This window comes from Emydura macquarii, unplaced genomic scaffold, assembly GCF_026122565.2.
Source record: "Emydura macquarii macquarii isolate MOO-44397 ecotype Brisbane River unplaced genomic scaffold, CSIRO-AGI_Emac_v2 contig_1644, whole genome shotgun sequence".
NCBI classification, from domain to species: domain Eukaryota; kingdom Metazoa; phylum Chordata; order Testudines; family Chelidae; genus Emydura; species Emydura macquarii.
In genome coordinates this window covers 13,297,340-13,324,586 of record NW_027131781.1, presented here as the reverse complement: position 1 = coordinate 13,324,586, position 27,247 = coordinate 13,297,340, and the positions used below count along the sequence as shown (strand labels likewise).

At 42.7% G+C, this 27,247-nt stretch overlaps 1 protein-coding gene across 4 annotated transcripts in view; it reads left to right on the top strand.

Moving 5' to 3' along the window:
- Positions 1 to 27,247, top strand: part of NTRK3 (neurotrophic receptor tyrosine kinase 3) — a 297,966-nt gene that overhangs the window by 109,250 nt on the left and 161,469 nt on the right. For all 4 annotated transcript variants that reach the window (XM_067555657.1, XM_067555661.1, XM_067555659.1 and 1 more), the window contains exons 9-11: positions 4,404 to 4,427; positions 5,718 to 5,788; positions 7,607 to 7,709. In XM_067555657.1, coding sequence (XP_067411758.1) covers positions 4,404 to 4,427; positions 5,718 to 5,788; positions 7,607 to 7,709 — 198 coding nt within the window. The remainder of the gene's footprint in view (positions 1 to 4,403; positions 4,428 to 5,717; positions 5,789 to 7,606; positions 7,710 to 27,247) is intronic.

The following is a 27,247-nucleotide window of genomic DNA, read 5'->3' as shown; positions in this document are numbered from 1 at the left end:
TTAAAGATTCAAGTTACAGAGACTCCATCATTTACTCTAGTTCAAACCAGCAAGTGACCTATGCCCCGTGCTGCAGAGGAAGGCAAAAAATCCCCAAGGTCTCTGCCAGTCTGACCTGGGGGAAAATTCCATCTGACCCCAAATACAGCAACCAGTTAGACCCTGAGCATGTCAGCAAGCCCCACTAGCCAAACGCCTGGGAAAGAATTCTCAGTGGTAATTCAGAGCCCATCCCATCTAGTGTCCCATCTCTGGCTGCTGGAGATATTTGCTATCAGGAGTCATGGATGGGCCATATGCTATTGTTGGCAATCTCATCGCACCTTCCCCTCCATAAACTCAGTCATAAGCTCATTCTTAAAACAAGTTAATTTTTTTCTTTTTTGGCCCCTTGAAAGGCTGTTCCAGAACTTCACTCCTCTGATGTTTAGAAACTTATGTCTACTTTCAAACCTAAACTTACCAATGGCCAGTTTATGTTCATTTGTTGTTGTGCCAACACTGGCCCTTAACGTAAATAACTCCTCTTTCTCTGTGTTCTTTATCCCTCTGATGTATTTATAAAGAACAGTGATATCGCTCCTCCTCCTTTGTTTTGTTAGGATAAACAAGCCAAACTCCTCAAGTCTCCATTACTCTGATCCTCCTAGTAGCCTTTCTCTGTATCTATTCCAGTTTAAGTTAATCTTTCTTAAACATGGGAGACCAGACTTGCACACAGTACTCCAAATGAGGTCTCACCAGTGGCTTGTATAATGGTGGTAACACTTCCCTACCTGGAAATACCTTGCCTGATGCATCCTGGGATTGCAATTAGCCTTTTGCATGGCTGGATCACAGTGCGGGCTCCTAGTTATCCTGTGATTGACCAATACACACAGGTGTTTCTCCTCCTCTGTCACTTCCAACTGGCACATCTCCAATTTACAGCAAAAATTCTTCTTGTTAGTCCTGAAGAGCACTTTGCTCTATTACATTTCATCCCATTCTATTAATCCAGTTTTCAAGGTCATCTAAATCTTCTTGTATGATGATCTGGTCCTCTTCTAGATTTGCAATACCTCCCAATTTAGTGTCATGCACAAATTTTATTAGCCCACTCCCACTTTTTGTGCCCAGGTCATTAATGTGAATGTTAAATAAGATTGGTCCCAAGACTGACCTTAGAGAAACTCCACTAGTAACCTCCCTGACAGCATGACCCATTGTTGTCTCCTCTTTTACCAATTTTTTACCCACCTTTTGATTCTCCTATTAATCCTCATCATCTTCAATTTAACTAATAATTTGACTAATCTACTGATCTAACCACGTGGAACTGTATCAAATGCTTTACTGAAATACAGATAGATGAGAGCTACTGCATTTTCTTTGTCTATAAAAGTGGTTATCTTCTCAAAGAAAGAGATAGGTCTGGGATGATCTACCTGTTGTAAAGCCAGTGTTGTGTTGTATTCCAATTATTGTTGATCTCTATGTCCTTATTTGTTTGGGTGTTGGGCCATACCTTTATTATCTTTAATCTGCACACCATTATCAGGGCTCCCACTTGTTCTGTCCTTGTTTTCTTTTTTTTATATGGGTAAAGAACCTTTTACTATTGGTTTTAATTTCCTTTACAATGTCCACTCTGCTTGGCTTTGGCAGTTCCCACTTTTTCCCTGCACTTTCTGACCATCACTTCTTCCATTCCTTGTAGGCTTTCTCTTTATAATCTGTTTGAGATGTTTCTTTGTCCAGTTTGGTCTGCTACCCTTCCTTATGAATCTTTCCCCCTTGCTCAAAGTAATTCCAAACTTCCTCCACATTCAGATCCTTGAGTTAATCAATCTAATACACTTCCCTAACTAATTCTCTTAACTTTTTAAAGTGTGCTCATTTGAAATCAAGGACCCTAGTTGCAGACCTCTTTTTGTTTATCCTTCCATTTAGTTAATAAACTGAATTAATTCATGATCACTCAAATCAAGGTTGTCCTCTACAACCAGTAGTCCTACGAGGTCCTCACTACTTTCCAATACTAAATCTAAAATGGCATAAAATCTTGTAGGTTTGGTGATTATTTGGTGAAGAATCTGTTGACTATCACATCCAGGAATATCTGGGTCCTACCATTTACACACTTGATATCCAATCTATATCTGGGAAATGAAAGTCTCCCATAATCACCCAATTCCCAGTAGTCTTTATTTCATTCAAATTAGTAGAGGTCTTTATCCATATCCAAATCCGATCCTGGATGTCTGTAGTAGATCCAAGCACTGTCTCAGTGGTGCCTCTGTTAGCCTTCTTCCCCAAAGTGATTTTGATCAAACAGATTCCATTTTATCCATTCCATCACCTCTAATTTTTTAGTCTACATCATCATTAACATACAATGCTCCTCTAACACCTTTACCTTTATTTTTGTCTTTCCTGAACAGCACATACCCTTCAAGACCCGTATTGCAGTCATGGCTACTATTTCACGATATTTCTGTTCACTTTAAAATATATAGTTTCACTTCCTGCACCAGTAGTTCTAGTCCCTCCATTTTGTTACCCAGGCTCCTTGCATTGGCGTACAGACATCTCAGTTTCTGCTTTGCTTCGCCCAGATTCCTCTCCCGATTAGGTACACTTATTTTACAGCCAGTATCGCCTAAGTGATTGTTACTGTCAGTGGCTTAGCGCTGTCTTTCCCCTTTTGTCCATTCTCTTACCCTCTCTTGTTCCTTTCATCATGGCTGTATCCTCTTTTACTTAATTTTCCTCCCACTCAGTATTGGAATCAGATGTGGAGATTACATGAGCATCTCCCCTGAATTCCTAGTTTAAAGCTCTTTTAATCAGTTGTGGCAACCTCTATCCAAGAAGCATATTTCCTTTCCTACTCAGGTGGAGTCCATCCCATGAGAACAGTCCTCGGTCCATTCATGGACCTCAGTGGCTGAACATTTGAAAGCCCTCCTTATAGCATCATTGTCTGAGCCATCTGTTGGTTATCATAATCTTGTCTTGACTTCAGTCTCCTCCTTGAGGGACAGGTAGAACCCCTCTGAAGATCACCTGAGCCTCCATTTCTTTAAGTGTCTTCCCTAGCCTGTCATTGTCTTCCTTGATGTGTCCCAGTGAGAATGTAGCAGTATCATTTGTTCCAAAGTGAAGGACAATCCATGGATTCTTTCCTGCTGCCTTTAGGCTCCTCTTCCACCTCAGACCCACATCCTGTCTCTTATTTCACGGCAGACAGCACACCCTTCTGTTCTCTAGATCAGCTCTGGTGACAGGCCTGTCTGCCCTTCTTAGTAGGGAGTCCCCAATCTCTGTTTTCAGCTCTTTTCTGGCTCCTGTGCTCCTTTCTCTAGAAAATTTCCAGCTCCCTCAAATAAAAAAGTGTAGTGACTTGCCTGGGAGTCAAGAACTACTGATCTAATCCATCACAGACCAATTAACCAAATCCCTGTAAACCAAACGTCAGTTCATGGGGAGCTTTGCGTATCACCCTGGGACTGTAATGGCTTCCCTTCCAAGCCTCGGCCACACTTTTACGGGAATGCTGCAGCATCATTCCAGGCACTCTCGGCCAGCAAAGCTGCGTTCAATCCTGTTAGCATCAGGTTCGGTTTCTTATGCTGGCGAGTGCATTGAAAGATGATGACGTTCTCGTGCTGTGTCAATGGATGGGCACCGAGAGTTTAAGACATTGTCATCTGGGGCCCTGACGAGCTGTTTTGTTTTGAAGGAACTTGACTGGACACCCTGAACCAGTTACTGAGGTGAATGACTGATAGGTCCTGCTTTTCAGGATGGCGCAAATGTAGTGCGGCACCCTTTCCCCCTACCAGCCACACTGCGGTGCTGAGCCCATAGGCTTCCAGTCCTTGCTCCGTCACAGCTCTGCCACTGTGACTTGTTCCCTAACCTGTGTTGCCCATCCCCCAGCTATTGGAGCCATCGGGCTGCCGTCTCTGCCCTATCAATGCACCTGAATCGCAACCTGCAGGACTCCTCCCGTTTCAGCCCAAACCCCCTCACAGCTTTTCCAGGACACTCCAGTCCTGACCTTCAACACATTCTGAGCTCGTTTTGAGCAATGACGGCCAAATGGGACAAAAGATGGAAAGCTTTGTTCTCTTGCCCCACCTTCCCAAAATCCTCCCCAGCCCTGGAGTTTGGATCTAAACAGAGAAATCTCTGAAAGTAGCAAATGCTTTTCCTAGGAAGGTTTTCCCTCTGCCCCCTATGCACTCAATGAGCTGGCATTAGCTAGTGGTGGCTTACTCGGAGAGGGACACTGCTGAGTCTCCCTGGGCTGGTTGGAATGATGAGGGAGTGTGACTGAGAAGTGTTTGGAGGGGAGGGGCTGCTGTCCCTGTATCATGCTGTTAATTATGTTGCTTCTCTCTTTGTCCCTTTCACAGAGAGTACGGATAACTTTGTCTCAAGTAAGTCCTTCTTGCCTTTTTTTTCCTCCTGAATCCAAGTGCCTTGCAGATGACATTTGAGGGGATCTAATGCTTTAGCGCTAGGCAGCAGGGATTGTTAGAGGCGATGGGAAACACAGAGGAGGAAACAAGTTCTTTGAGAGCCCAAGCGTATTGAGGAAGGTTCTTGTGTGCTGTCCTGTCTGTAGGTCCTGGACAGGTCTATCCCTGCCTAGTGGGGTCCTGAAGAACCAATGGGGAGGGAGGCCTTGTGTTGTGCTGGTAGCATGGGTGACTTGGCAGCCTGACAGAGAGGTGCAAATGTGATCAATGGGTTCTTCAAGCAGCTCCAGTCCTGGCTGTAGTTTGGGGTGCCACAGGGCAGTGGAATAGATTCTTCATCCATTGAAACGAAAAGAAAAAGCAGTCTTCAGAGCTAGTGTTATGGGGGCTTATGTGGTTCAGGGGCCTGGGGAAATAATATGGAACCTCTCACTTTAAGATTACTGATCTAGATTAGGTTCAGGTTGGTAGTGCCCCAAAGAAGATGTCATTGAATCACCCATCTGAAACAAGCTGATGGGTCTCACTCCCCTTCTTAGCAGGACAGTTGTCCACATCACAAGCACTGGTTTGACCCCTTTATTGGGGCAGACTGAGCATAAGCCAAAGGACTGATTTGGGTCCTGGATATTGGAAGCCCTCCCCTTCTTCATTCTAGTGGGGACTCCTCCAAGTAAGAGCAGAGGCCCAATGAACAAGAGTGTAGGGTAAGTGTTGGATCTCTTCTGTGGCTGGGGGACTTCAATGCATTCAAATGCATTTAATTTAAAAAAATCATTCAAGTCATTGGTTTTAATTTGGCAGGATTCGGTCTTGCAGCAATCTGCATTCCAGGGATGCTTGAACCACTAGCTTTCCCCTCGTGTGGGGAGTGTGCGGGTGGGTGAAGCACATTCACCCACAGGCAGTTGGGATCAGACTGTGTCTCATTAGTGGGGGTGGAGTGGCACTGAGTCCAGTCAGTAACTTGGGTCAGCTTCCTCACTGCTGAGTTACGTAGGATCGTAGTGATCTTAAATAGAAAATAGGATCCCATTAACTCATTCGGTCTATCTCTGCCAGTTCAGGAGACGTTACAACCCTAATAACACTTGACTTCAAAGCCTTTGAAATAGGAGGCAGGAGACCTCATTCTTTAGGCTAACCAGTGCTGTGTAGTGTGACATCACACGGTTGGGATGTTCTGATGCCTGTGGAATTCCTTGGGGGCACAAATTGAATGTTTCCTCTTTGCTCTTCTGGTTCCAGTTGGTTACTATGAAGTAAGCCCCACCCCACCTATCACTGTGACCCACAAACCAGAGGAGGATACGTTTGGGGTGAGTCCTGTCTCCTTTTGTACAGGGGAAGCATTTTCTATTGATTTATGCTGTTGGATAGGTCATATACTGTTTGCACCACCATTGCTTCTATACTGAGATGTTTGTTAGTAAAATCCTTCCCTTTGCAATTCATGATGCCAGAACTTCAGAAGGTTCAGTGGTTTGGGATGAATAAGCAGTAACGTGGTTACTGTTATGAACCATGTGAGCCTCTTGAGTTTGCAAAACTGGGCTGGGAATCTCTTGAAGGCAAAGTCTCCTACAAGGTACTTCCTGCAGTGTCAGAAATTCTGGGAGAACAGTCTGAAAAAAAAAAAAAAAGAGGCAAATAACCCAGTTAAGTGAGTTGTTTCGTACTATAATAGAACATTTAGGGGCATGGATTCAGCTTGAGTTTATTTTCATCAATACTGATTTATCCATCCCTACTTTAATCCGCCTGCTGCATTTGGTGATGTCACACTAGGACTTGATGAAATTGGCCAAAATAAGTGAAAGTTTTGCCGATTTCATTTTACAGGGTTTGCAAGACCTCAACATTTCACTTTTCATAGAATTGAGATAAAGAGGGGCGAAAAATGTTGTGAGCAACAGTGTTGGGAGGAAAAAATTAGATTTTCATAGAATTGCTCTGATTTGATGAAAGTTATGGAGAATCTTGAAAACCAGAAAATATTGACAGAATAAACAAAACCTTGTCCATTTTCTCAATGTTTTATCCATCTGTAATTCTCAGGGGACTGAGGAGAGAGCTTCAAACAATGGGACTTTACTAGTGAACAGCACCAAATGTAGAAAAAGAAATGCAGAATATATACGGGGAAATGAAAATCATACTTGTTAAAATGTGACATTTAAAAAAAATCATGAGTGTATCAAAGACTGGGAAAAGCATCAAGCAATGAAAGGAATAAAATGTCTTTGTATTAAGTGATGTCTTTTTTTTGTGAGAGGAACACAGGTCCAAATGTAATAAGAGGCCCGGGAAGGCAAAGAATAATTGGCCAAATGCAAACGGAAGAAATCTTGAAAGGAAGCTGTTTGTTTACAGCAATGCAATTAAAGTGTCTTGGGTAAAGATTTGCAGAAATAAATATTAATATAAAAAAGAGCTTTGGGTTGTAAGCCCTTGTGGGCAAGGATGATCTCTCTTCTGTGTCTGTACAGTGCCTGGCACAATGGGGTCCCAGTCCCAATTGGGGGACTGTGGGCACTATGATAATATAAATATTTAGTACTACTGCTAATAAAGGAGCTGCGGGAGCCTCCAGGAAAAGAGTTCTACCACCTCCTAGCTCTTGTGTTTTCTCTTCCATTGTTCGTGCTTCTGAGGGTTGTATGCATGGAGATAGGATGACATTGTGAAAAAATTCTTCTGCTCCTACTACATATTTCCCATCTCAAGTTAGCATCCCCTTATGGTTGTGACACCAAAAGCCGGTTAAGATGTGTCAATTGGAGATTATGAAGGGGAAGAAAACCAGGGCATTAAGAAATACTAAGGAGTAAAGATTCCGTGCAGATGTACCAGATGATTAAAGAGCGAGGGTTGGGAAATGTGATAGTGGAGCAGAATTGTATCTATATAGAAATTATTCTTGTTTTTCTAGTAGCAATAAGAGGCTCTTGTAGTTTCAAAATTGCATTAAAGCCATTTGCATTCAGATGTATTCGTCTCCACAGCAGGCATCCATGCTGCTGCAGAAAATGTAAGTGTACGGGACTGACTGAGCCAGGAGACTTCTACATTCCAATCTGAATTGTTTTTGATATCATGCGTTCCTTTATCCTAACTTTCAGATTTGTCTCTTGCAGGTATCCATAGCAGTTGGGCTGGCAGCTTTTGCTTGTGTACTCTTGGTGGTGCTCTTTATTATGATCAACAAGTATGGCCGACGGTCCAAGTTTGGGATGAAAGGTACGTGGAGTTTGCTTTTCTCCAACAAGAGGTACCTTCAAGGAATGCCAGGCTTTAATGCCACATTATGAAAGGTGTTGTGTTTTATTTCCACAAAAGGTGCTGTCTGGACCAGTCAATGGCAGTACCAGAGTCCTGTTTAAGGGGAAAGTTACTAATGCCTCTTCTATTCATTGCCTGGACATACAAAGCAATAGAGACTCTGTTTTCTGTTGTTCTGGGCTGCAGATGTTCTTGCTATTGGGAATAAGTGTGTGTGGCGGGGGGCGGAGGATGGGGAGGGGAGGTGCTTTGGGTTCTGCTCACTTTGGCAGTGAACAGCGGTTGTTGCACACTGAAGAATGAATGCCCTTGCACAGTGTTGTTGTAGCTGTGTTGGTTCCAGGATATTAGAGAGACAAGGTGGGTGAGGTAATATCTTTTATTGGACCAACTTCTGTTGGTGAGAGAGACGAGCTTACACAGAGCTCTTCTTTAGGTCTGGGGAATGTACTCAGAGCTCAAAGGCTTGTCTCTCTCACCAACAGAAGCTGGTCCGATAAAGATATGACCTCACCCCCCTTGCCCTTCTTATAGGTCTCATGGGAAATGCTGTTGAGCTGCCCTGGGTTAAGAAGGGCTGGATGTGCTGGAACGGGAGGTGAAAATACATGAAATTGCCTCCTTTGTGTATTGGTCAGTTACTGATAGAAAGGAAAGTGGGTGGATTCGGAGTCTGTGTGTGAAGGAAGGAAATATGCTGTTGTGAATCTGTGGGGTGCTTGCTAAGAGGAAGTGATGTTTCAGCAGGTTGTGATGGGTTTTCCTGCTGCCTCTTCATTGGAATGTTTCACTTCTTTCCTTTTCTGCTCCATGGCCATCCTCATGGGAACTGTTTCAGGCAGGTTAGGTAATGCTTAGCCAACGAGAACACAGTGATGTTTGCCATATGGAGCTATTCTTTCAGTTCTCCACAGCAACGTAGTTGCTTCTCTTCAGGATCATGGGGCTCATGCCAAGAGAAACTGAATCATTGAGCACCGTCTGTTTTTCATGGTTCGGCTTGTGTTTATCTCCAGCCTTGGAGTGTTGGTGGTGCCTAGCAGAGCCTAGTGGGACAGGTTTATAACATAACATAGTAGTTGCTAGCCTCAATCCTTGTTAATACAGGCATTGTACAGTCAAACATGTGGTCTTTGGTTAACATGAGTGGCAGCTGATTTCCCATCCATGCTGGGGTCTGCATTCGAAGAACAAGCTGAAATGTTTGGGGGCATGACCTGTTCTTGCCCAGAGTTCTGTTTGCTTTCTGAACGCATTTCCGGAGTGGGTCCAGATGGGATTGTGGCTGGAGTTTCCCCGGTGTGACCAGTGGAGATGGAATACAGGACTATAATTTAAGCAACAGAACTACTGCAGCAGCTTATGTCCACTGCTGGGAGCAATCTGTAGGGTGTACAGCCTAGTGGGGGAAGGTGGGGAATGGAAGTCATGATTTCTGAGATCTGTTCCCAACTCTGAGTTTGTGACTGTGTGCAACTAACTGGCTTACCCGTTGCTTTCTGCTTGAATTGCCTCATCTCTAAAGTGGAGATGAAATTTACCAACTTCATACGGGGGAATATATATCTAAGAGTCACTGAAGGAATGTTGGTGGTATGGTGCTGTGGTATCTGCTGTTTGCCCCCCTTCATTCTGCCAACGATGCCCTGTTTATTTCAGTCTCCCATCTTTACCTTCTTCTGTGGTACTTCCCACTTGTGGAATGGGCTCCCTAACCTAGTTTGCCAAGCCGCTCTTCTTTGTTCATTTATCTCTCCTGAAGTCACACGCCTGGACATTAACCTCTGGCAAAGATCTTTATCACCACAGTTTCATGCTTGAGAAGGAGAACGTGAGCAAAAAATCCAAACAAACCCAAACCCCTTGGACACTTGCACTCTCCGCTGGGTCTCCCATTGTGATTTGGTTGTAACCTTCAGGGGCAGGAGCTATTTCCTACACAACATCAAGCATATTGTTGGTGATTAACAAAATATAATATAGTCATCAAAAGGCCTGATCTGGGGACAGAGCGTCATTCCCTGATCGAGGAGCAGTTTGTAGCCAGCCGATGGATTGCCACTTGCTGTTGAAATCCCAGCTTGGCAGGATTGTAGGAGCAGGTTTTTCCTGTTGTTTTTGTCATGGCCGCAGAACACTGTGTGCTCAAGTTGGATGCGTTACCCAGAATGCCTTGTGGGGGGCCCTGTCAGCGTGTCTCTTCCTCCCCCTCTGTTGTGCTCTTCCCAGCAAGCTGTGCAGGGAGGTTAATGCCTAGTGAATAACGGGGAAGGTGGGGCACAGCTGGCATGGGGGAGAGGGGGATGCGTGGGCAATAATCCTTAGTAGCTGTGCAGGCAGGTTCCTACTGGCTGCTTGTGTTCTGAAGAGGTGAGGCTGGAGAATGAGGAACTCCTTGGCTTTGTGCATGTGGGCAGAACCCCAGCGAAGCAGCAGAGCAAACTGAAAGGACCTAGCAAGGGATTTGCTAACCAATAGAGATGGATTTGGGTCCAGTTTGGGTGCACAGGCCAGTGCCTCCACTTCTCTTCTCTCTGTCTGACACATGGCCCAGGGCCCTGCAGTCCTCGTGATTGTCTAGAGAGCCTGGAAAACGAGCACCTCACATTGCTCTCTAGCGACTCACTAGCGGGTTGTAGAAGCGGCAGTGACAGGCTGCAGTGTATGCAGCATCCAGTCTGCCTCGCTGAAGAGAAGGTCACCACAACACAGTGTGTGTGTATTGGAGATCTCAGAAGGGATGATGTATCCACTCCCGGGCTAATCTCCTTCATGTCGTCCGTGCTGGCTGTCAGAGCTGAGAGCAGCTGTGGTCCTCCCAGCTTCAGGTCTCTACAGCAGAGTCCTAGCAAAGCCACGAGTCAGGTTATGACCCAGCTATTGATCTGTCCAATAACACCGCTGCAAAATACTTGCTCTGCCAGTTGAACGGTAGCAGGGCAGGCGTCAAGGCAGCTTCACCGGCCCCTTGTGAGGTGGGTTATAATGCACCATGTTCCCTGTTTGTTGTTGTTCTGGTGAGCCTGTGAAGTTTGGCTGTGTGCCATCCTCATTGACTTTCCTCGCCTGCTCCGGAAGGGGCGCCTCGTTAATATTGGATCATGGTTGCAATCCTGCCTTTCAGGCCTCCTTGTAGATTTGCCTCCGTGCAAGGAGTGGAAAAAAATGTGGCTTGACAGCCCGTCCGTGACTGCAGGCGCAGTGGAATGTGAAAACCCGGGGTTAGGAGAGAGAAAATGAAAATGGAAAACAAAGTTCCCTTTGTGTAACTTAGGGTTAGTTGCATAATAGAGGGACATTGGAGAAAGAACAGCCCGGCAAAATACATACATACATAGAAAATATCTAAGACGCCGTCGCAGTCTGCAATATTGCTAATGTTTAATCTATATTTTTGTACACAGATATGTGAACTAATTTTTAAGCAAGGAGAGACGGTGATCTAGTGGTTAGAAGAAGGACTTGGGAATCACAGCCCTGGTTTCTATTCCCAACTGCGGAAGGGAGAGTGGTTTGAGCAGGCAGACTGGGAGTCAGAACTCCTGGGTTCTCTACCTGGTCCCAGCTCTTCCACTGACTCACTTAGTGACCTTGGACTAGTCTCTCTGCTTCTCTGGGCCTCAATTTCTCTATCTGTAGACTAAGAACAGGATACTTTACACCTCACCTTAATAGCACACTTCTTCCTGGAAGTCTATAAACCCAAACTCTTCCAGTAAAGTGTAGTCAGAATAAACATTAGGAAATGAAGTTTATTTGAATAAAGCTACAGGAAAGTCCTGGGGCTTACTAGATACTCGGACACATTGGTGGGCATGATCATGTAAATACTTGGGCAGGTAGGGCACCCAACGTGCATTCCAGTGCTAACACTTGGTTTGTTGGTGTTCCTTTGTGTATGGGTTTTCGGTTTCAGTCATAAGCTCTTTGGGACAGGGATCTTGTGCTCATGCTTACTTGTATAATGTACTTTTGGTGCTACAGAAATAATAAAGAATAATTCATGCTTGGAAGAGAACGACAATATGTTTGGGTGAAAGACGATAGAGAAGAGCAGAAATAAATATACTTATTTATTATTTGTGTCATTGTAGCACCTAATAGCCCTATTTGTGAACCAGGATCCCATTGTGCTAGGTGCTGTATGAACACAGAACAGAATAACTTGTTTTGCAGAGCTGAACTTGTTTTCTGGGTTCAGCTACAAACTAGCTTTTTTTGCTCCTCAAATCAGGTTCATCATACAGGATGCAGGTGAAGAATGACTGACGCCCAAACTTGGGTTCATTTGCTGAAATCCCATTGCCTTTTTACATTTTTTAAATCAACAGAAACAGCAAGGGGCGAGGGGAGGAGGAAAGGAAAGAGAGAAGGAAAAGAATAGTACATTTATGCTTTCGGTAATGTTTTAAGAATCAAATCACTCACTTCATCTGGTATTCACTCCAATAATCCTGATCAGAGCACTGGTACTGCTGATGTGCATGTCAAAAGTACGTGCAGAGCTGTTCCATTGTAATTTAGCATTAGTTAATAGCTACTTAAAGTAAAGTGGTTGTCTATTTGATTATGATTGGGGGTTATTAACATTTTTCCATAAACAGATGGTAACTGTCCTCTGTGTCCATTGCAAAGCAATGCCAGGGTTCTGATTGCAAGGGGACCAGTTCTTGCAAAGAGATCTTGGATGCATGCTTTGGGTTTTGTTTTTTTTTAGTTGTCCTCCTTAACAGTGTAATTATCTCTGTAGCTTAAAGGGAAAAATGTTTAAGTGACATGACCTGCCTCTCCAATGAGACTTAATCCTGACCTCCAGTGACTTGCCCATGTCTGAGTACAATTACATGGTTGGTTTATTTATTTTTTTCTTGAAGCTGTACAGGAAGTAAAAGAAATTTGCAGTTAAGAGAAACCATAAAGTCAGTGCTGATTGCCCCCAAATGAATTAGTGTCCAGCATCCTTCGATTTTATCCTGCCAGATTTGTTCATGTTGCAGGGGTGATTCCCTCTCAAAGTAATATCAAGGCCATACAGGGTGGCTATGGGAGGGGAGCAGCCATCCATAAGAAGCCGCAACTGGCCACAGAAAGTATTGTGAATAAATCCAGGTGAACCATCAAGTAGAACAATAGTTAGTAAAAAGTAACAGGCTTCTGCTGCTTTCTTTCGACCCAGTCCTGTAATGTGCTGAGCGCTTGCTGTGAGGTGTGAGCTCCTTTGATTCCTGCAGACATCTGTGGAAACTGGAAGCACTCAGCACTCTGCAAAGTCAGGACCTTTCCTTGGTGGTGTTTTTTTACTTGTTTTAAAAGCCCCTAGGTTTGCCTCCTGTGTTCAACATTACTTAGTTTATCTGCCTTGAAACCTGGGAAATGGATTGAAAGGGCATGTGGTTTCACTGGGGCTTGCTTCTGTAAGTGCTTCTGCATCTTCTGCTAAAGTGCCATTTTGGTTTATTTATTTTCTGATTTCAACATCTGAAACCCGCTGCTCTCAGTCTGTAGGCACCTTGCCTTCCATTTAAAATACAATCCATACAGCAGCAACGGTCAAACAAAACTCTTCCAATCCTGTCTTAGTAAACCTCAAGAGAAAATGCTGCACTGTCTACAGCGGCATGTGTCTAGAGGGAAACATTTATCTTCTTTTCACAGGAGTGGAAGCACATCAGTATCACCCAAGGCTGTGTTGCATCTGCATTCCTGTTTCCTCTCCCAAGGTTCTGATACCAGGTCTGGCACTTAAAGTGCAGGCTAAAATATATGGTAGGTACTTTTCTTCTAGTCCAGCCACTGAAAGTTCAGGCTGCATTTTCTTCTACAGTCTTGCTACACCAGGTAGCAGCTGACTTTTTGCCTATTCTAACTCTACGAGCAACCAGATTCCTTGTCACCAGGCTACATAAACAAAGGTGACAGAGTAAGTTCTGCCCAACCTTGGCATCTCTGTGCCAGATAGAAGTGCCGTCCCTGAAAGAGGCAGTGACCAGGCTTTGGAAGGGAACAGAGACGAATGTCACTTATTCTTATGTACTCCTTAGAGAAATGCTTAGCAGAAGATTGGTGACTGCTTAGATCTAAAAGTAAAATACGTCTACTGAAGCTTTAATAGACTGCTTAAAAGAAGTACTCGCAAAATGCACTTATCAAACATTTATCAAGCATCAACTTCAACTATTTAGCCAAAAAGCGAATGCCATTTCAGAAAAACGCTAAGGACGGCTTAAGCAATTCAAATAAATAGTTTAATTTGACCTGAGGGACCTCTGCTTTCTTTAAGTCAAGTTCCTGTAGCCTTTTGTCATACATCAGACCTTTCAATTCTCCTTGCACCTTCGTTGCTTTTTTGAGCATTCATTCTTTTTAATTATCTGTTGGGTGTCCTGATTCCTGCCGTCTCCAGAATGCAACAGTCACATTAATGTGACAGTGATAGAAAGGGCCCAGCAATAGACTTTGGCTAGTGAAAAACTGCAACACACAAATCTGTTCCAGGAATGGTCCACAAATCACATTAGTGGCACTCAAAATTGTTTGTGACTAAATTGAGATGCAAACACCAAATTGGTCTGATTGGAGTAAACAGCTGGATTATAAAAAGTAAACTCCCAAATCCAAGTGCCTTGCATGTTGCTGCTGTGCCTGGCAGAATGTTAATAAGCAGGAACAGATTGGAGCTGCAGGGTTTCCAGGACCGTGGGTTAATGAGGAACGGTAGGAGGCTGGTGATCTAGCTGGACATGCTAGTGCACTAGGCTAGTAACTTCATGTATGTTGAAGTCACAATCTTGATACAGTTCCTGGGGAAGGGGATTAGGGCTAATTACACAGTCGCTCTCCCCCTGGAGGAACCAAGTGGACTTCCTTCATCCATTGCAGCTTTGGAAATGGCCGAGGCATGCTGGTTTGTGGTTCTGCTACTCTGCTCGCATCTCATTTCCACAGCTGTGAAGTCCCACACTGCTGAGCTGCTCTCATCAGAGCAGCCTTCCCCTGGGGCCAGGAGGAGAGGGGAAGCATTCATTCTCAAGGTTCCTGCTGAGCCAGTCTTTACCTTTTCAATTCCAACCTGCCTTTGTCACTTGGAATGTTGTGTTTTCTTTCTGTTTTAAAATGAATTGAAAGACGGTGGATTGACAGACCTGGAGACCTAAGGCCTCTGTTTATCCATAGGACATGTATCATATGCACCAGTTTCCTTCATCTAACTTGGAGGGGAGTTCCTCTGGGCCATGGAGACTGAACTCCCCTCTCAACCATATTGAGTCCTTGGTACCTCCTCTGAGGCTGACCTCAACTGGGTACATCAGTGTCTGTTAGAAAGGTGGTGTTGGTGCTGGAGCACTGCAAAGTAACATAGGGAGAAGCAGGGAAGCCCAGAACTTGCTTCTCTTTCCTGTCACCTTTAATTAACACTTTAATTGTGTTTTGTCTATATTACCTTTCCCAGTCTTTCTTGTGGAAAAGACTATAAGGCACTAAATGTACTCCATTGAGTTTGTAGTTCATCTTCTCCTTCTCTGGCTTGCTGTAGGAGCCTCAAGATTTTCCTCCTGTTTAGCCAAGACTCCTGCGATCAAATAGCCCATCCCTAAACTGTACAACCAGAGAATGCAGCTCTTGACCTAATGACCCCTAAATGGGGTTGTGAAGAACATGCACAAGTGCAGCGTAAACATCAGGGAAAGAGAGGGAGTTCTTAAGAGAGGTTTACAACAGTAACAGGATGATATTGTTCAGTTGAGAGTTTAGGTTTAGTGTGATCTGAGGAATAACTTCTGAACTCTGGAATCTCCAAAGCTGTGGAATAGCCTCCCAGGGAAATGGTAGAAGCACTGTCATTTGGGCCATTTAAAATTCTATTGGAGAGAGCACTGGTGAATATATTGTAGGGACCAGTGTGCATGGGATAATCTAATGGGCCTCTTCTATCTCTAACTTCTACTTTTCTGTGTGGAGTAACAGTTCTGCCTGTGTTTTGGGAAGCATTGAGCATCCATCAGGCGTACTAATGTTTAACAACTTTATTGCTGGAAGTGGGAGCCATGTAAGACCCTCATTAATGTTCAGGCATTTCATTTCATTTCAATATGCAACTATGCTATTAAAATTAACAGACCCAGGGGAAATGCCTGGCCTGGTACATGAAGTCAGCTGCAGTGGCAGCAGTTGGTATGCTGTAGGAACAAACCAGGTTGTGATTCTAATGCCTGGTGTTCAGGGTGTTTCGTGGTCCATGTTCTAGAGTGGGGAACTGTCTCCAGTCGACATTAGGGGTTCTTGGGAAGGAATGGTGGGGAGGGGATTCTTTCTCCAGTGGATGGGTGGGATCTGTATTGTATACCTTACCTCTGCTTTAGAAGAGAGACCTGGAGTTCCTTGCTGGTATTGCTTTAGTACTTTATACTGAAAATCAGATTATTTTCCTTTGGGACTAGCTGCATGGAGCATAGGCACTTATGGCAGCTGGAAAGGATTAGATTTTTTCTCAGTAAATGTAGTTAAATGTGTATATATATATATGTTTTTTGCCATATACACACAAACCAACAAAGTATTTCCATGGACAATAATTGAAATGTATCGATAGGCAAAGTATGATGCTGCTTGAGAACTTATTAGCATTTCCTGTAGGGATATTTACTGTGTATATTTTGACATGTGTTCTTGACAGTTTTTGTGTTTTCACGGTTACAAAACATTAGCTTTTTGAATCTCATTGTCTACTGTCACTAAATAATTAACACCTGACCCCCATAATTTCCAACAACTGTGAAAAATCTAAATTGATAAAAATAAAGCGTAAACCTCATAATTTTGGACAACCTTTTGGGGTCTATTGTATCCTGTGGGGGTGGGCTGGGTGTTTCTCAAAGCTTCTTGGATCTTCCCTACTTTTCCTCCTTCTATCCCATCTCAGACAGTGCTGTGGCAAAAAAAACCTCCCGACACCATGGGGAAAGGGACCCAACTCCCTCCAGACGCTGTTAACAGCATTTCTCTAATCAGCCAGGCAACAGGGAGTTATCTGAGGGTAAATGACCTGACTGTAGGCAGGCTGAGTGGAGAACCAGTAGCTGGAGGGGGCACTGGAATTCTGTTCTGATCCTTCTGGATAATGCAGATCAGTAGATGGGGGCCAGATACTGGCATTAGATCTGTACATTTGCCTCACTACCCTACTATCTCCTGAGAGAACCTCTTGTATTCCCCACAGGCATCCATGAGTGCATGAGAAATAAGAGCCGCTCACCTTCCCCTGATCACTCATAGCATCCAAGAAGCCAGAGAGAAAAGGCCCACTAGAATATCCTGGTGCCTCTCTGTGTATTTGCAGGGTTGTTCCACAAGAGGCTTAATGTCTGCTGTGGAGATAACCATGGAGGGCATCATGACTTGTCCGACGCATGTGACTTGTATTCCATGTGGACTTCGTGACTTTTGCCCCCATCCAGGCAGAGAGGCTAGGGTGAGCAGATAGCAAGTGTGAAAAATCGGGACAGGATGGGGGGTAATAGGCGCCTATGTAAGAAAAATCTCCGAATGTAGGGATTATCCCTATACAATTAGGACATCTGGTCACCCTAAGAGTGGCACATGGTAAAGGCACAGCATACACTTGCCCAGGGAGCCCTCTGAGAAGGTGGACCTGTGTTCCCAGGAGGGGATAGGAAATCTACCCCATTCTGTTACGTTGCCGGGAGAAGCCATGCATCGTGGTGGGGCTGAGGTGGTGCACCTTCTGTCATTCTGCAGTCTCCCTCTTTAAAACATCCTCCCCCTCCCACCACCCTCGCTGCACAATGTACCTGGACTTCATCAGCAAGCCCCTGGCATGGCCCGTCAGCCGCTTGACTCCTGAATAACGGCGTCAGGGAAATAATGGGGCTGGGTTTCGGAATTGGCCATGGGACCATGTAAGACTTCGCCTTTTGGAGCAGACCAATGGCTCATCTAGTCCAGTGTCCTGTCTCCAGCCCTGCCAGACCAGTAGCCCCTCTTATCCAGTGCCCTATATCGAGCTATACTGGATTAGACCAATGGCTCATTTAGTCTTATACCCTGTCTCCAACTGTGTCAGGTCATTCCAGTTGCGGCATTTGTCCCTGGTATTATCGCCTGACCTTCCAGATCATATCAGCCACCTGGCCTAGTCCCTTATGCTGCCTCTTTCCCATAGCCGATCGGACTGAAGGCCTATCTAACAGAGACCAGTGCTGGAGTCTGCCCCGGAGGGTGTGAAGCCCCCAGCATACAGAGTGCGTACTATACTGTGGGTGAGGGGAAATCTCAAAGCCATGGAGACAGAAGGGACTGTGGGTGGAAGTGTCCCACAGACTCCTCTCTCACCACTGCCGCAGCAGTGCTCTTTTCCCCCCTCTCTTCTCTAGTTTCCTCCACTGCCCTTCATCCTTCCCTTTCACTTCCTCCTCCCCCCACCTTTGGTCCGTGCCTGTGCGTGTTGCACATCTGAACACGCTGTAGCCACGGGGCGCCTGTGGCACCTGTGGTATTCGACGAGCAGGCCTGCCTGCCTCTCGTTAGGGGGCCCCCTTGTCAGCTCTCTGCCACCTGTTCTGTCTCGCAGTATAGCGCTGTTTATTTAACAGAGAGATTATGCGTGACAGGATGACTCCCAGGGGAAGAGCCAGGGAAGCTGCTGCCATCTATAAATTGGAGTCGTTTTTTTTTTTGTTTGTTTGTTTTTTATTTACTTAAATTGCCATCAGAGTGACTGGTGAGCTGTTTTTGGAAACAGTGGAGACAGTTAACCCTTTGCTGCCCACGTGGCTCACCTGTTAGGGGGTGGCTATAGGAGGGAGGGAATGACCTTTTGAACTATGAAGTTTATGGAGGAGCCAGGACCAAGGATGTATTAACATTGGTGCCCAGTTCTAAGACAAAGGTTTTTTTTTCTAAGGGGAAGAAACGTCTTCTGGGAGCATCTCCTTTCTGTTTAATTTCTCCAGATATTCTCCTGACCTTCCCCAAAGAGACCCTCACTATGCTAGCATACCTCCTGGACAGAGGCAAATCAGGCTTCCCTGCTGGTTCCTGGCCTCTCCCCAGGCCTTCTTGGTGCAGTAATAGGCAGATGCAGGATGAGAAAGGAGCTTGCATAGCGTCTCTTGAACTTCCACAGCGAAATGATGCCTCGGTCCCTGAGCCCAAAAAGCTGCATTCAGCTCAGGTTTGTCTTAAGCTGGTGGGGACTTGGTGTTGGAAATGGAACTCGCTCTGATATTGGGCTGCTGGTGTCTTTGCTTAATTCCAAGTGGGTGAGTATATTCTGTAGTGTGCCACCCCAAAATCCTCCTGCATTGCCACTTAGATGCACTATTCTTCGCTCCCTGCCTTAAATTGATGTGCAGTGTTTTTGGGGCACTGCTAAACGGCTGTAGTAGTGGCTACATTTCAATGATGAGCCAAGTGATTGCTGTATGAATATCACCTGTAATGTGCTGTGGCACCAAAAGTTGAATTTCTCACGAAGAAGTATTTAGGCAGGAGCATTTTCTATACAAATAACTCAAGGATTTCTGTTGGGCACCCCCCACAGGTACTTCAATGACAAAGACTTTTGATTTCTTCTTAAAAGATATAATTAATTTGTATATAATAGCTAGTGTGGGATTATTTATTAAGCCATGTTTTTTTAATCAAGGAGAAAAGAAATTACAAATAGAGAGAAAACATAACTTAAGGCATTAAAGCCCTGCGATCAATTTATGGTCTCCTTAATTAATCTCTGTCCCTGTTATTTACTGCGTTTTGTAAAGAGAGAGAATTCACATGCTTGTTGGAATGGCAGCGTGACGTTGCCACAAAGCTGAGAAGCTGGTGAGGGCACAGCCCCAGTGTGGCAAGGATGCAGAGGGGATATGTTCTATTGTCGGCTCACTAGACTGCCATCATCTGATATTTTGAAGTGTAATAATGGCTGTTAAAAGGAGGGTGTGTGATATGCAAGATTCATGTTTCTCATTCCGGTGCTGTACCAAGTGCTCCTCCAAAATTGCAGTAAGGGCAGATTTTCAAAAAAAGAGCGGTGTGTGCAATTGTACTTCATTTGCTTGTGCAAAGATTCTGCACAATTTGCAAAGAAAAATTGGATAGCTGTATGCAGAACCCCTCACCTTAAAATCACTCCCATACTGAAGAAAAACACGTCGTCTAGTATACCAAAAACTAGACTTGGTGGGAGACCTATTTGTTCATCTGCAGGACTTGTCCTCACTGAACGGTCTCTTGTGCCTTGTCTCATCCAGCCGTGGAGCTCCCATCTCTTCTCATGGGAGTCTATTCCACAGTCTAATGGCCCTACTCATTGTTTAGAGGGCCTGCATTTACCTATGCTCAATATAATTCCATCACTCCCATTTACACTCCTTTGAACCATCCTCAACAATTTCTTTCTCTCCTTCATCCTTATAGATGGCTCACACATACTCTTTCTTCCCCCCACCCCACTTTAATCATCATTGAGGGGGAACAATCCATATTTAGGTTTTTAGACTCCCCTCATAGGTTAGTCTCTCCAGCCTCTTCATCATCTTTGTTGCTCTTTGCTGAATTTCCTCAAAGGTGTTGACACTTTCCTGGCTTTTTGCCCAGAACGATTTTGCAATGTTCCAGGTATGATCTCATCCGAGCTCTAGGGAAATGGACTATCTCTTCAATGCTGTGTGATGCAGTGTTGCTGCATATGTAGACTGGAATCTCATTGGCTTTTTTATTTCTGTCATATTGCATTATAGGCCGATAAACCTTTTGCTGCCCATAGTCACCACAAGCCTTTTTTGGCATGAACTATTTTCCATGTTTCTGCCTTCCACTAAATTGTTTGATATGATTTTCTCTAAAATGTATTGGCTTGAATTTTTTCTAGGTTTAGATCTTGTTTTGTTTCCTTCCCTGTTTTCTAAGCGCTCTAGGTGCTTTTTGTATGACTTCCCTATCTTCCGTGACCACCTAATTTTATTATTATTGGAGCATAGAAATAAACAGACTGGATCTGAAATAGTCATTTTAGTCCAGTATCTTTCTCCTGTTAGTGGCCAGTATCAGATGCTTCAGAAAAAGGTATAGATTCCCCTGAACATATAAAGCATCAGCTTGTTATAGTTAACGTGGTGTCTGATCCTTTCCAAATAATGAATAAATTTGGTTAAATAAAACCAGGCTTAACACCAATCCCTGCTGCAGACATCTTCTCCCAACTCTAAACTTTGCCATTTTATTGTTCTTTGTTTACAATCCTTCACCCTCTTTTGAATTCATGTGCATGTTTCAGTCTTTTTAATACAAGTGGTGTGTTTTTGTGGACTACCTAGAATGGCACTGGCAGATAAGGGCTATATAAATAAAGTATATTATTATTATTATTATTAATGCTGTTACGTGATATCCAAGCCAAGTTGAATTAATTTTTCAAGTAAGATTTTGTGAGGTACTGTATCAAATGCTTTACTAAGTCCAGATATATTGCAGCTACTGCATTCCCTTTATCTACTCATTTTGTAATCCAATCAACAAAAAAAGAGGTGATCAAATTAGTCTGGCATGATTTGTGCTTTATAGATCCCCAGCTTATTGCTCTTGGTTCCATTATCCTTTAGGCACTTAAGAATTTTGTCTCTTAATATTTGTTTAATTGTTTTGCTAGGGATTGAAGTTAAACTTATTAATTTATTTTATCCATCAAATATGAACATGCAACAGTGAACAATATATATGAGGAAATTGTCTATGAAGAATTACAGTTTATGTCTGTCTTACTGGTATGATTCTGGGCATATATATATATGTATTAGTCCACGTCTGGAAGTGCATTTCCCACGTTCCATGCTGTTGAGTGTACTTGTTATGTCTAGGTAGCACACACCTGCTGGCTGCTTCATATATGTTCCGCTGATCTGGAGACCCAACAGAGAAAACATGAATTAATTTTAATAGGTCTTCTCATCTGCTTTGACCTTATTTCTTATGGGGTTTTGGGAATGTGAATTATTTTATCTTTTGTTCATTCTAAACTCCTCCTTCATTAAAAGTGGCACTCAAATAGCCTTATCTAGATATATAAAAATAAAAATAGTATCTCCCTGGTCACTCCAGCGTCATTTCTAGAACATCCAGGAAATTCTCTTCTACTCCACCGCAGTTGTACACCTTGATTTTAGATTTCCATCCCCTTATTACAGTGTCATTTAGCTGTTAATAATAATACATATGATCCTTACTTATCATGTTTCTTTTCCATTAACATTTTCTATGCTACTGATATGTTTAGTAATGTGATTTCTGGTATAGGAGAATTTCCCCGCTTGGAGAATGCTTCCTGGCTGTGTTGTATTATCTACTAATATATGGGAGTTAATGGAACATCAGCACATGCCTAATAAGTAGGCTTGGCAGAATTGAATTTCTATCTTTTTTATAATTTTGATGGATAATATTGATTTTTATTTTTAACCCCGCCCCTCCCCCTCCAATTTTTTATCAATTTTAAATGTTGACAGTTGCACAAAATTATGGGTTGGGGGGTGGGGTCAGATAGTAATTAGTGACTGTGGATGTTGAGATTAAAAAAGTTAAAATCTTCATAACTGTTAAAACACAAATTATCAACATCATATATCTAATTATACAACATAAAGAGTGTTAAAATAAACTCAAGTTTTCAAGCAGCATTTTCCTTACTTTGCTTATCTGTAAATTTTGCTTTTTGTGAATGGAATTTTTTTTTCTTGGTTCGTATGTGTATGGTGAAATTGATGTTTATCTACACTGACTGATAAAAATCGAATCATTCTGAGCCTAGTAATAAGCTTGGTAGCAAGGTCGATGTGTCTGTGCTGGAGTACCAGGTGCAGAAGTTGTAAGGATAATTTAGGCACCTCTCTTTATATATATATATATATATATATATATATATATATATATATATATATATATATATAAAGATGGTTCAAGGCATTGATTAAGCTCTACAGAGCTTTATATCCTCTTAAGTCCTACTGACTTATGTCACAATGAAGAATTTAGAATCTGCCGGGTTCTTACTGCGTTTGGTTCAGGGGGCCTGTACTTTCCATGCGCAGCAGAAGGCACTGGAGGCTCTCCCTTCTTGAACAGACTTCCTACAAGGCTGTGCTAGAGCCTCAGTTTGGAGAGCTTCAGGGTGCCATTCCAGTACAATTTGCAAAGCCAGACTTTTCATTAATCTTCCTCATCAGGAATGGGGTTTGGGTTTCTTTTGCTAAACAGCAGGTTTTGTTAAGCATTGAAAAGTGGTGTTTTTACTGAAAGACGATACCTTGGGACCTGTACATATCTGAATAATAATAATAATAATAATAATAATAATAATATTAACAAAAAAAAAAAAAAAAGTACGGCCAAAAACTGTAACATTTGTTACTTGACACAGAGTGGCCCTCAGAAAGGGGTAACATTCTTTCCTCCTCAGACATTTAGTTCAAAACTCAACCTTGACTGTTCAGCTAATCTGTGTACAAGCTAAACACATCAGCACCCACTGAAATCAGCCTTTGAAAATCTGTTCTGATCCTTGTAGGAAAATGCTTACAAATGGCACTGATCACTAATGCCAAACCCACTTGGATTTACAAAATCATGGCCTGTAATTCGTAGCCTGGGGATAAATGTTGGTTCCCTTAAAGTCAATAGCAAAACTCTGATTGGCTTTCATGGGACGACGGTGTATCCTTTACAAATTTTCCTAACCGTTCCGTATTTGCTTTAATCTTAACTTAGATTGTATACTCTTCGGAGGCAGGGGCTTTGTGTCTTTACGTGCCATGCACATCTAAAACACTACATATATAATCCTGGGGATGGTACAGGGAACAATGAAGATTTCAGAACCCCCCTCCCACAATGCGCACACACCCAGAAAGCAATTCAAGATCGCAAATCAGTCACTGACTTTGTAAACCCACTGACAAATCCATCTACACTTCAGAATAAAATATTTGGTATTGGCTTCTCCTCCATTTAATGCATCTGAATCTTGAGTTCAAGATTCTAGGATTTTCTGGCAAGAGTGGAGGATATTGAAGGATCTGTGGGTAAGGATCTATGAATTCACACAAAAGGCTTGATGGCTCTGAGGACAGGAAGGGGTAGGATTTGAGTGACATATGGTAGACGTCTCATGCTGCAGTTGCTAGAACATCTTTGGAATTTCTAAATATTATAAATTACACTTTTCCAACTCGAAAGGTGTTGCATCCAACATGGGGGAATTCCATTTTAGACCTCATCTTCTCAGATAAAGAGGAACTGATCACAGAACTAAAAAGTAATTGTAATTTAAGTACAAGTGATTATGACTTATCGCAATTTTAATGTGCAATCAGAATAAAGTCCAGACCAGTGATATATATATATTTGGTGCTTTATAAGGGCCAACTTCTTAAAGAGGAAAACAATGATTAGCCAAATCAGCTGGGAGGAAGAATTTAATCAGAAAAATGGTGAATGAGAACTGGGAATTGTTTGAGAATAGTTTACTAGACGCCCAAAAAGCCACATTCCCATAACTGAGGAAGAATGCCGTATTGGTTAAAAAACTGACCTGGTTTAGCGGGGAAGTGAAGGAAGACATATATATATATAGATAGATAGATATTAAACAAGTGGAAAGGGGAGAAATATAATATCACAAATGTAAGAAAGGGAAAGTGGATAATAATGAATATAAATCAGAAGCTAGGAATTGTAGAAAATTGATAAGGGAAGGAAAGGGACACAAGGGAAAATCTATGGCCAACAGAGTTAAGGACAATAAGAAGGATTTTTTAAAGTATATTAAGAACAAAAAAATCCTAATAATGCTACTGGTCTATTACTAGATGGAAATGGTAGACTTATCCATAATAATGAAGAAAAGGCAGAAGTGTTCAATAATATTTGTTATATATTGGGGGAAAAACAGATAATGTAGTCATATCATATGATAACATTCTTCCATTACTCTAATATCTCTGGCAGATGTCAAACAGCAACTACTAAAGTTAGACATTTTGAAATCAGCAGTTCTAGATAACTTGCATCCAAATATTCTAAAAGAGCTGGCTCTGGAGCTTTTTGGACCATTAACGTTGATTTCCAATAAGTCTTGGAACACTGGGGAAGTTCCCGAACACTGAAAGAAAACTAATAATGTGCCAACATTTAAAAAGGTTAAACAGGATGATCTGGATAATTATAGGCCTGTCAGTAATCAATCCCAGGCAAGATAATGAAGCGGCTAATTCAGGACTTGATTAATAAAGAATTAAAAGAGGACAATATTATTAATGCCAATCAACATGGGTTTATGGAAAATATATCCTGTCAAACTAACTTAATATCTTTTTTGACGTGATTATAAATTTGCTTGAAAAAGGTAATAGCATTGATGTAATATACTTAGACTTTTATAAGGTGTTTGACTTGGTACCTTATGATATTTTGATTTAAAAACTAGAATGATATGAAATTAACATGGCACACATTAAATGGATTAAGAACTGGCTAACTGATAGATTTCAAAGAGTAATTGTATACTTGGAATCATCATTGAACAGGTGGATTTCTAGCGGAGTCCTGCAGTGATCAGTTCTTGTATTTAACTTCTGTATTAATGACTTAGAATAAAACATAAAATCATCATTGATAAAGTTTGCTGATGGCCCAAAAATTGGGTAAATGTTAAATAATGAAGAAAACAGCTCACTGATACAAAGTGATCTTAATCGCTTGGTAAGCTAGATGCAAGCAAACTGTGTTTTAATATATTTAAATGTAAATGTATACGTCTAGGAACAAAGAATGCAGGTCATAATTATACGATGGGGGACTCTATCCTGGGGAACCAGTGACATTGAAAAAGATTTGGGGGTCATGGTGGATAATCCAGTTGAACATGAGCTCCCAGTGTGATGCTGTGGCCAAAAGGGCCAATGAGATCCTTGGATGCATAAAGAGGGGAATCTTGAGCAAGACTAGAGAAGCTATTTTACCTTTGTATTTGCTACTGGTGTGACAACTGCTGGAATAGCTCTGGATCTGCAATTTAAGAAGGATGTTGATATTTTGGAGAGGGTTCAAAGAAGAGCCGTGAGAATGATTAAAAGATTAGATAGTGTGCCGTATAGTGTTAGACTCAAGAAGCTCAATCTATTTAGGGTAACAAAGAGAAGATTAAGGGGTGATCTGATGCAGTCTATAAGTACCTACATAGGAAACAAATATTCAATAATGGGCTCTTTAATCTAGCAGAGAAAGGTATAACATGATCCAGTGTGTGGAAGCTGAAGCTAGACAAATTCGTACTGGAAATAAGACATACATTTTTAATGGTGAGAGCAGTTACCATTGGAATGGTTTACCAAGGCTCATGTTATATTCTTCATTGCTGACACTTTTAAAATCAAGATCGGATGCTTCTCTAAAAGCTTTGCTCTAGGAATTATTTGGGGGAAAATTCTCTGGCCTGTGTTATATAGGAAGTCAGACTAAATGATGACAATGGTCCCTTCTGACCTTGGACTCTGTGAAAAAGGCAAAGGCAGAACAGTGGTGAAGTCACTTGAAAGGCATCTTGAGGCTGCATGCTGCCCCTTAACGAAGCCCCTAGGGAAGGAGGAAGGCTGTGAAGAATTAGTTCCTATTTACATGTCTGAATGGTGTGGGTGGGGGAGCTTCACAGGGGAATAAAAGCAGAAAGATGTTTTATGAAGTTATTAGCATCTGGTGGTAAGTGCCTATTTATCTACACTGAGCTGCAGAGCCTGGGAGTGAGATTTGCTGTCATACCAGTTCTTTAAGGATAAATAACCGTGGCTGGAATTTGCACTAATGATTTCCTAAGTATGGTGCTGTTGGAGTTTCCAGAAAAAATATTTGTTTGTTTTTCTTGGGTATAAATGAGGATCGGTGGGTGGAGAGACAAGGGTTTGTTTCCCATTTTAATTCAGTTAGGAGGCTGGCAAAAGATCCTTGAGTTTTATTTCTTTTTGTTTTTTCAAACACTTCCCAAGATTACTTTCCTTCCAGCAAAGACTGTGACCACTGGACCATGGCCCTACTGGAGTGCAATGAAGGCTGTTCCTTTGGAGGCTGCCTCTACAGGCCTTGATGTTTCAGTTGTCCAGGTTGGTGGAAGTGGACACATTCCTGGGAAGGATGCTACCTGCTCTGAGGATTTGGAACGGGGTCCAACAGAAGGCTGCCCATTTAAATTACTGGGAAAGTATATGACTGCACATGCAATTTTCTTGCTCAGGCTGGCGGTGAAACCAAAGCCAAAGCACAAACCCATCATGCCAGGGTTTGAAGATTCTCCCATGCATGTGTCAATGGGATGCACTTCTCGGCAAAGAGTATTTCTATCTCCAGATGGAATCCAAGGGCCATCTCCAGTTGCTAACCTTCCTGACGGAACTCTCTCTTCCCTGGGTAGGCATTTATTCCCTGTTCAGTAGGGT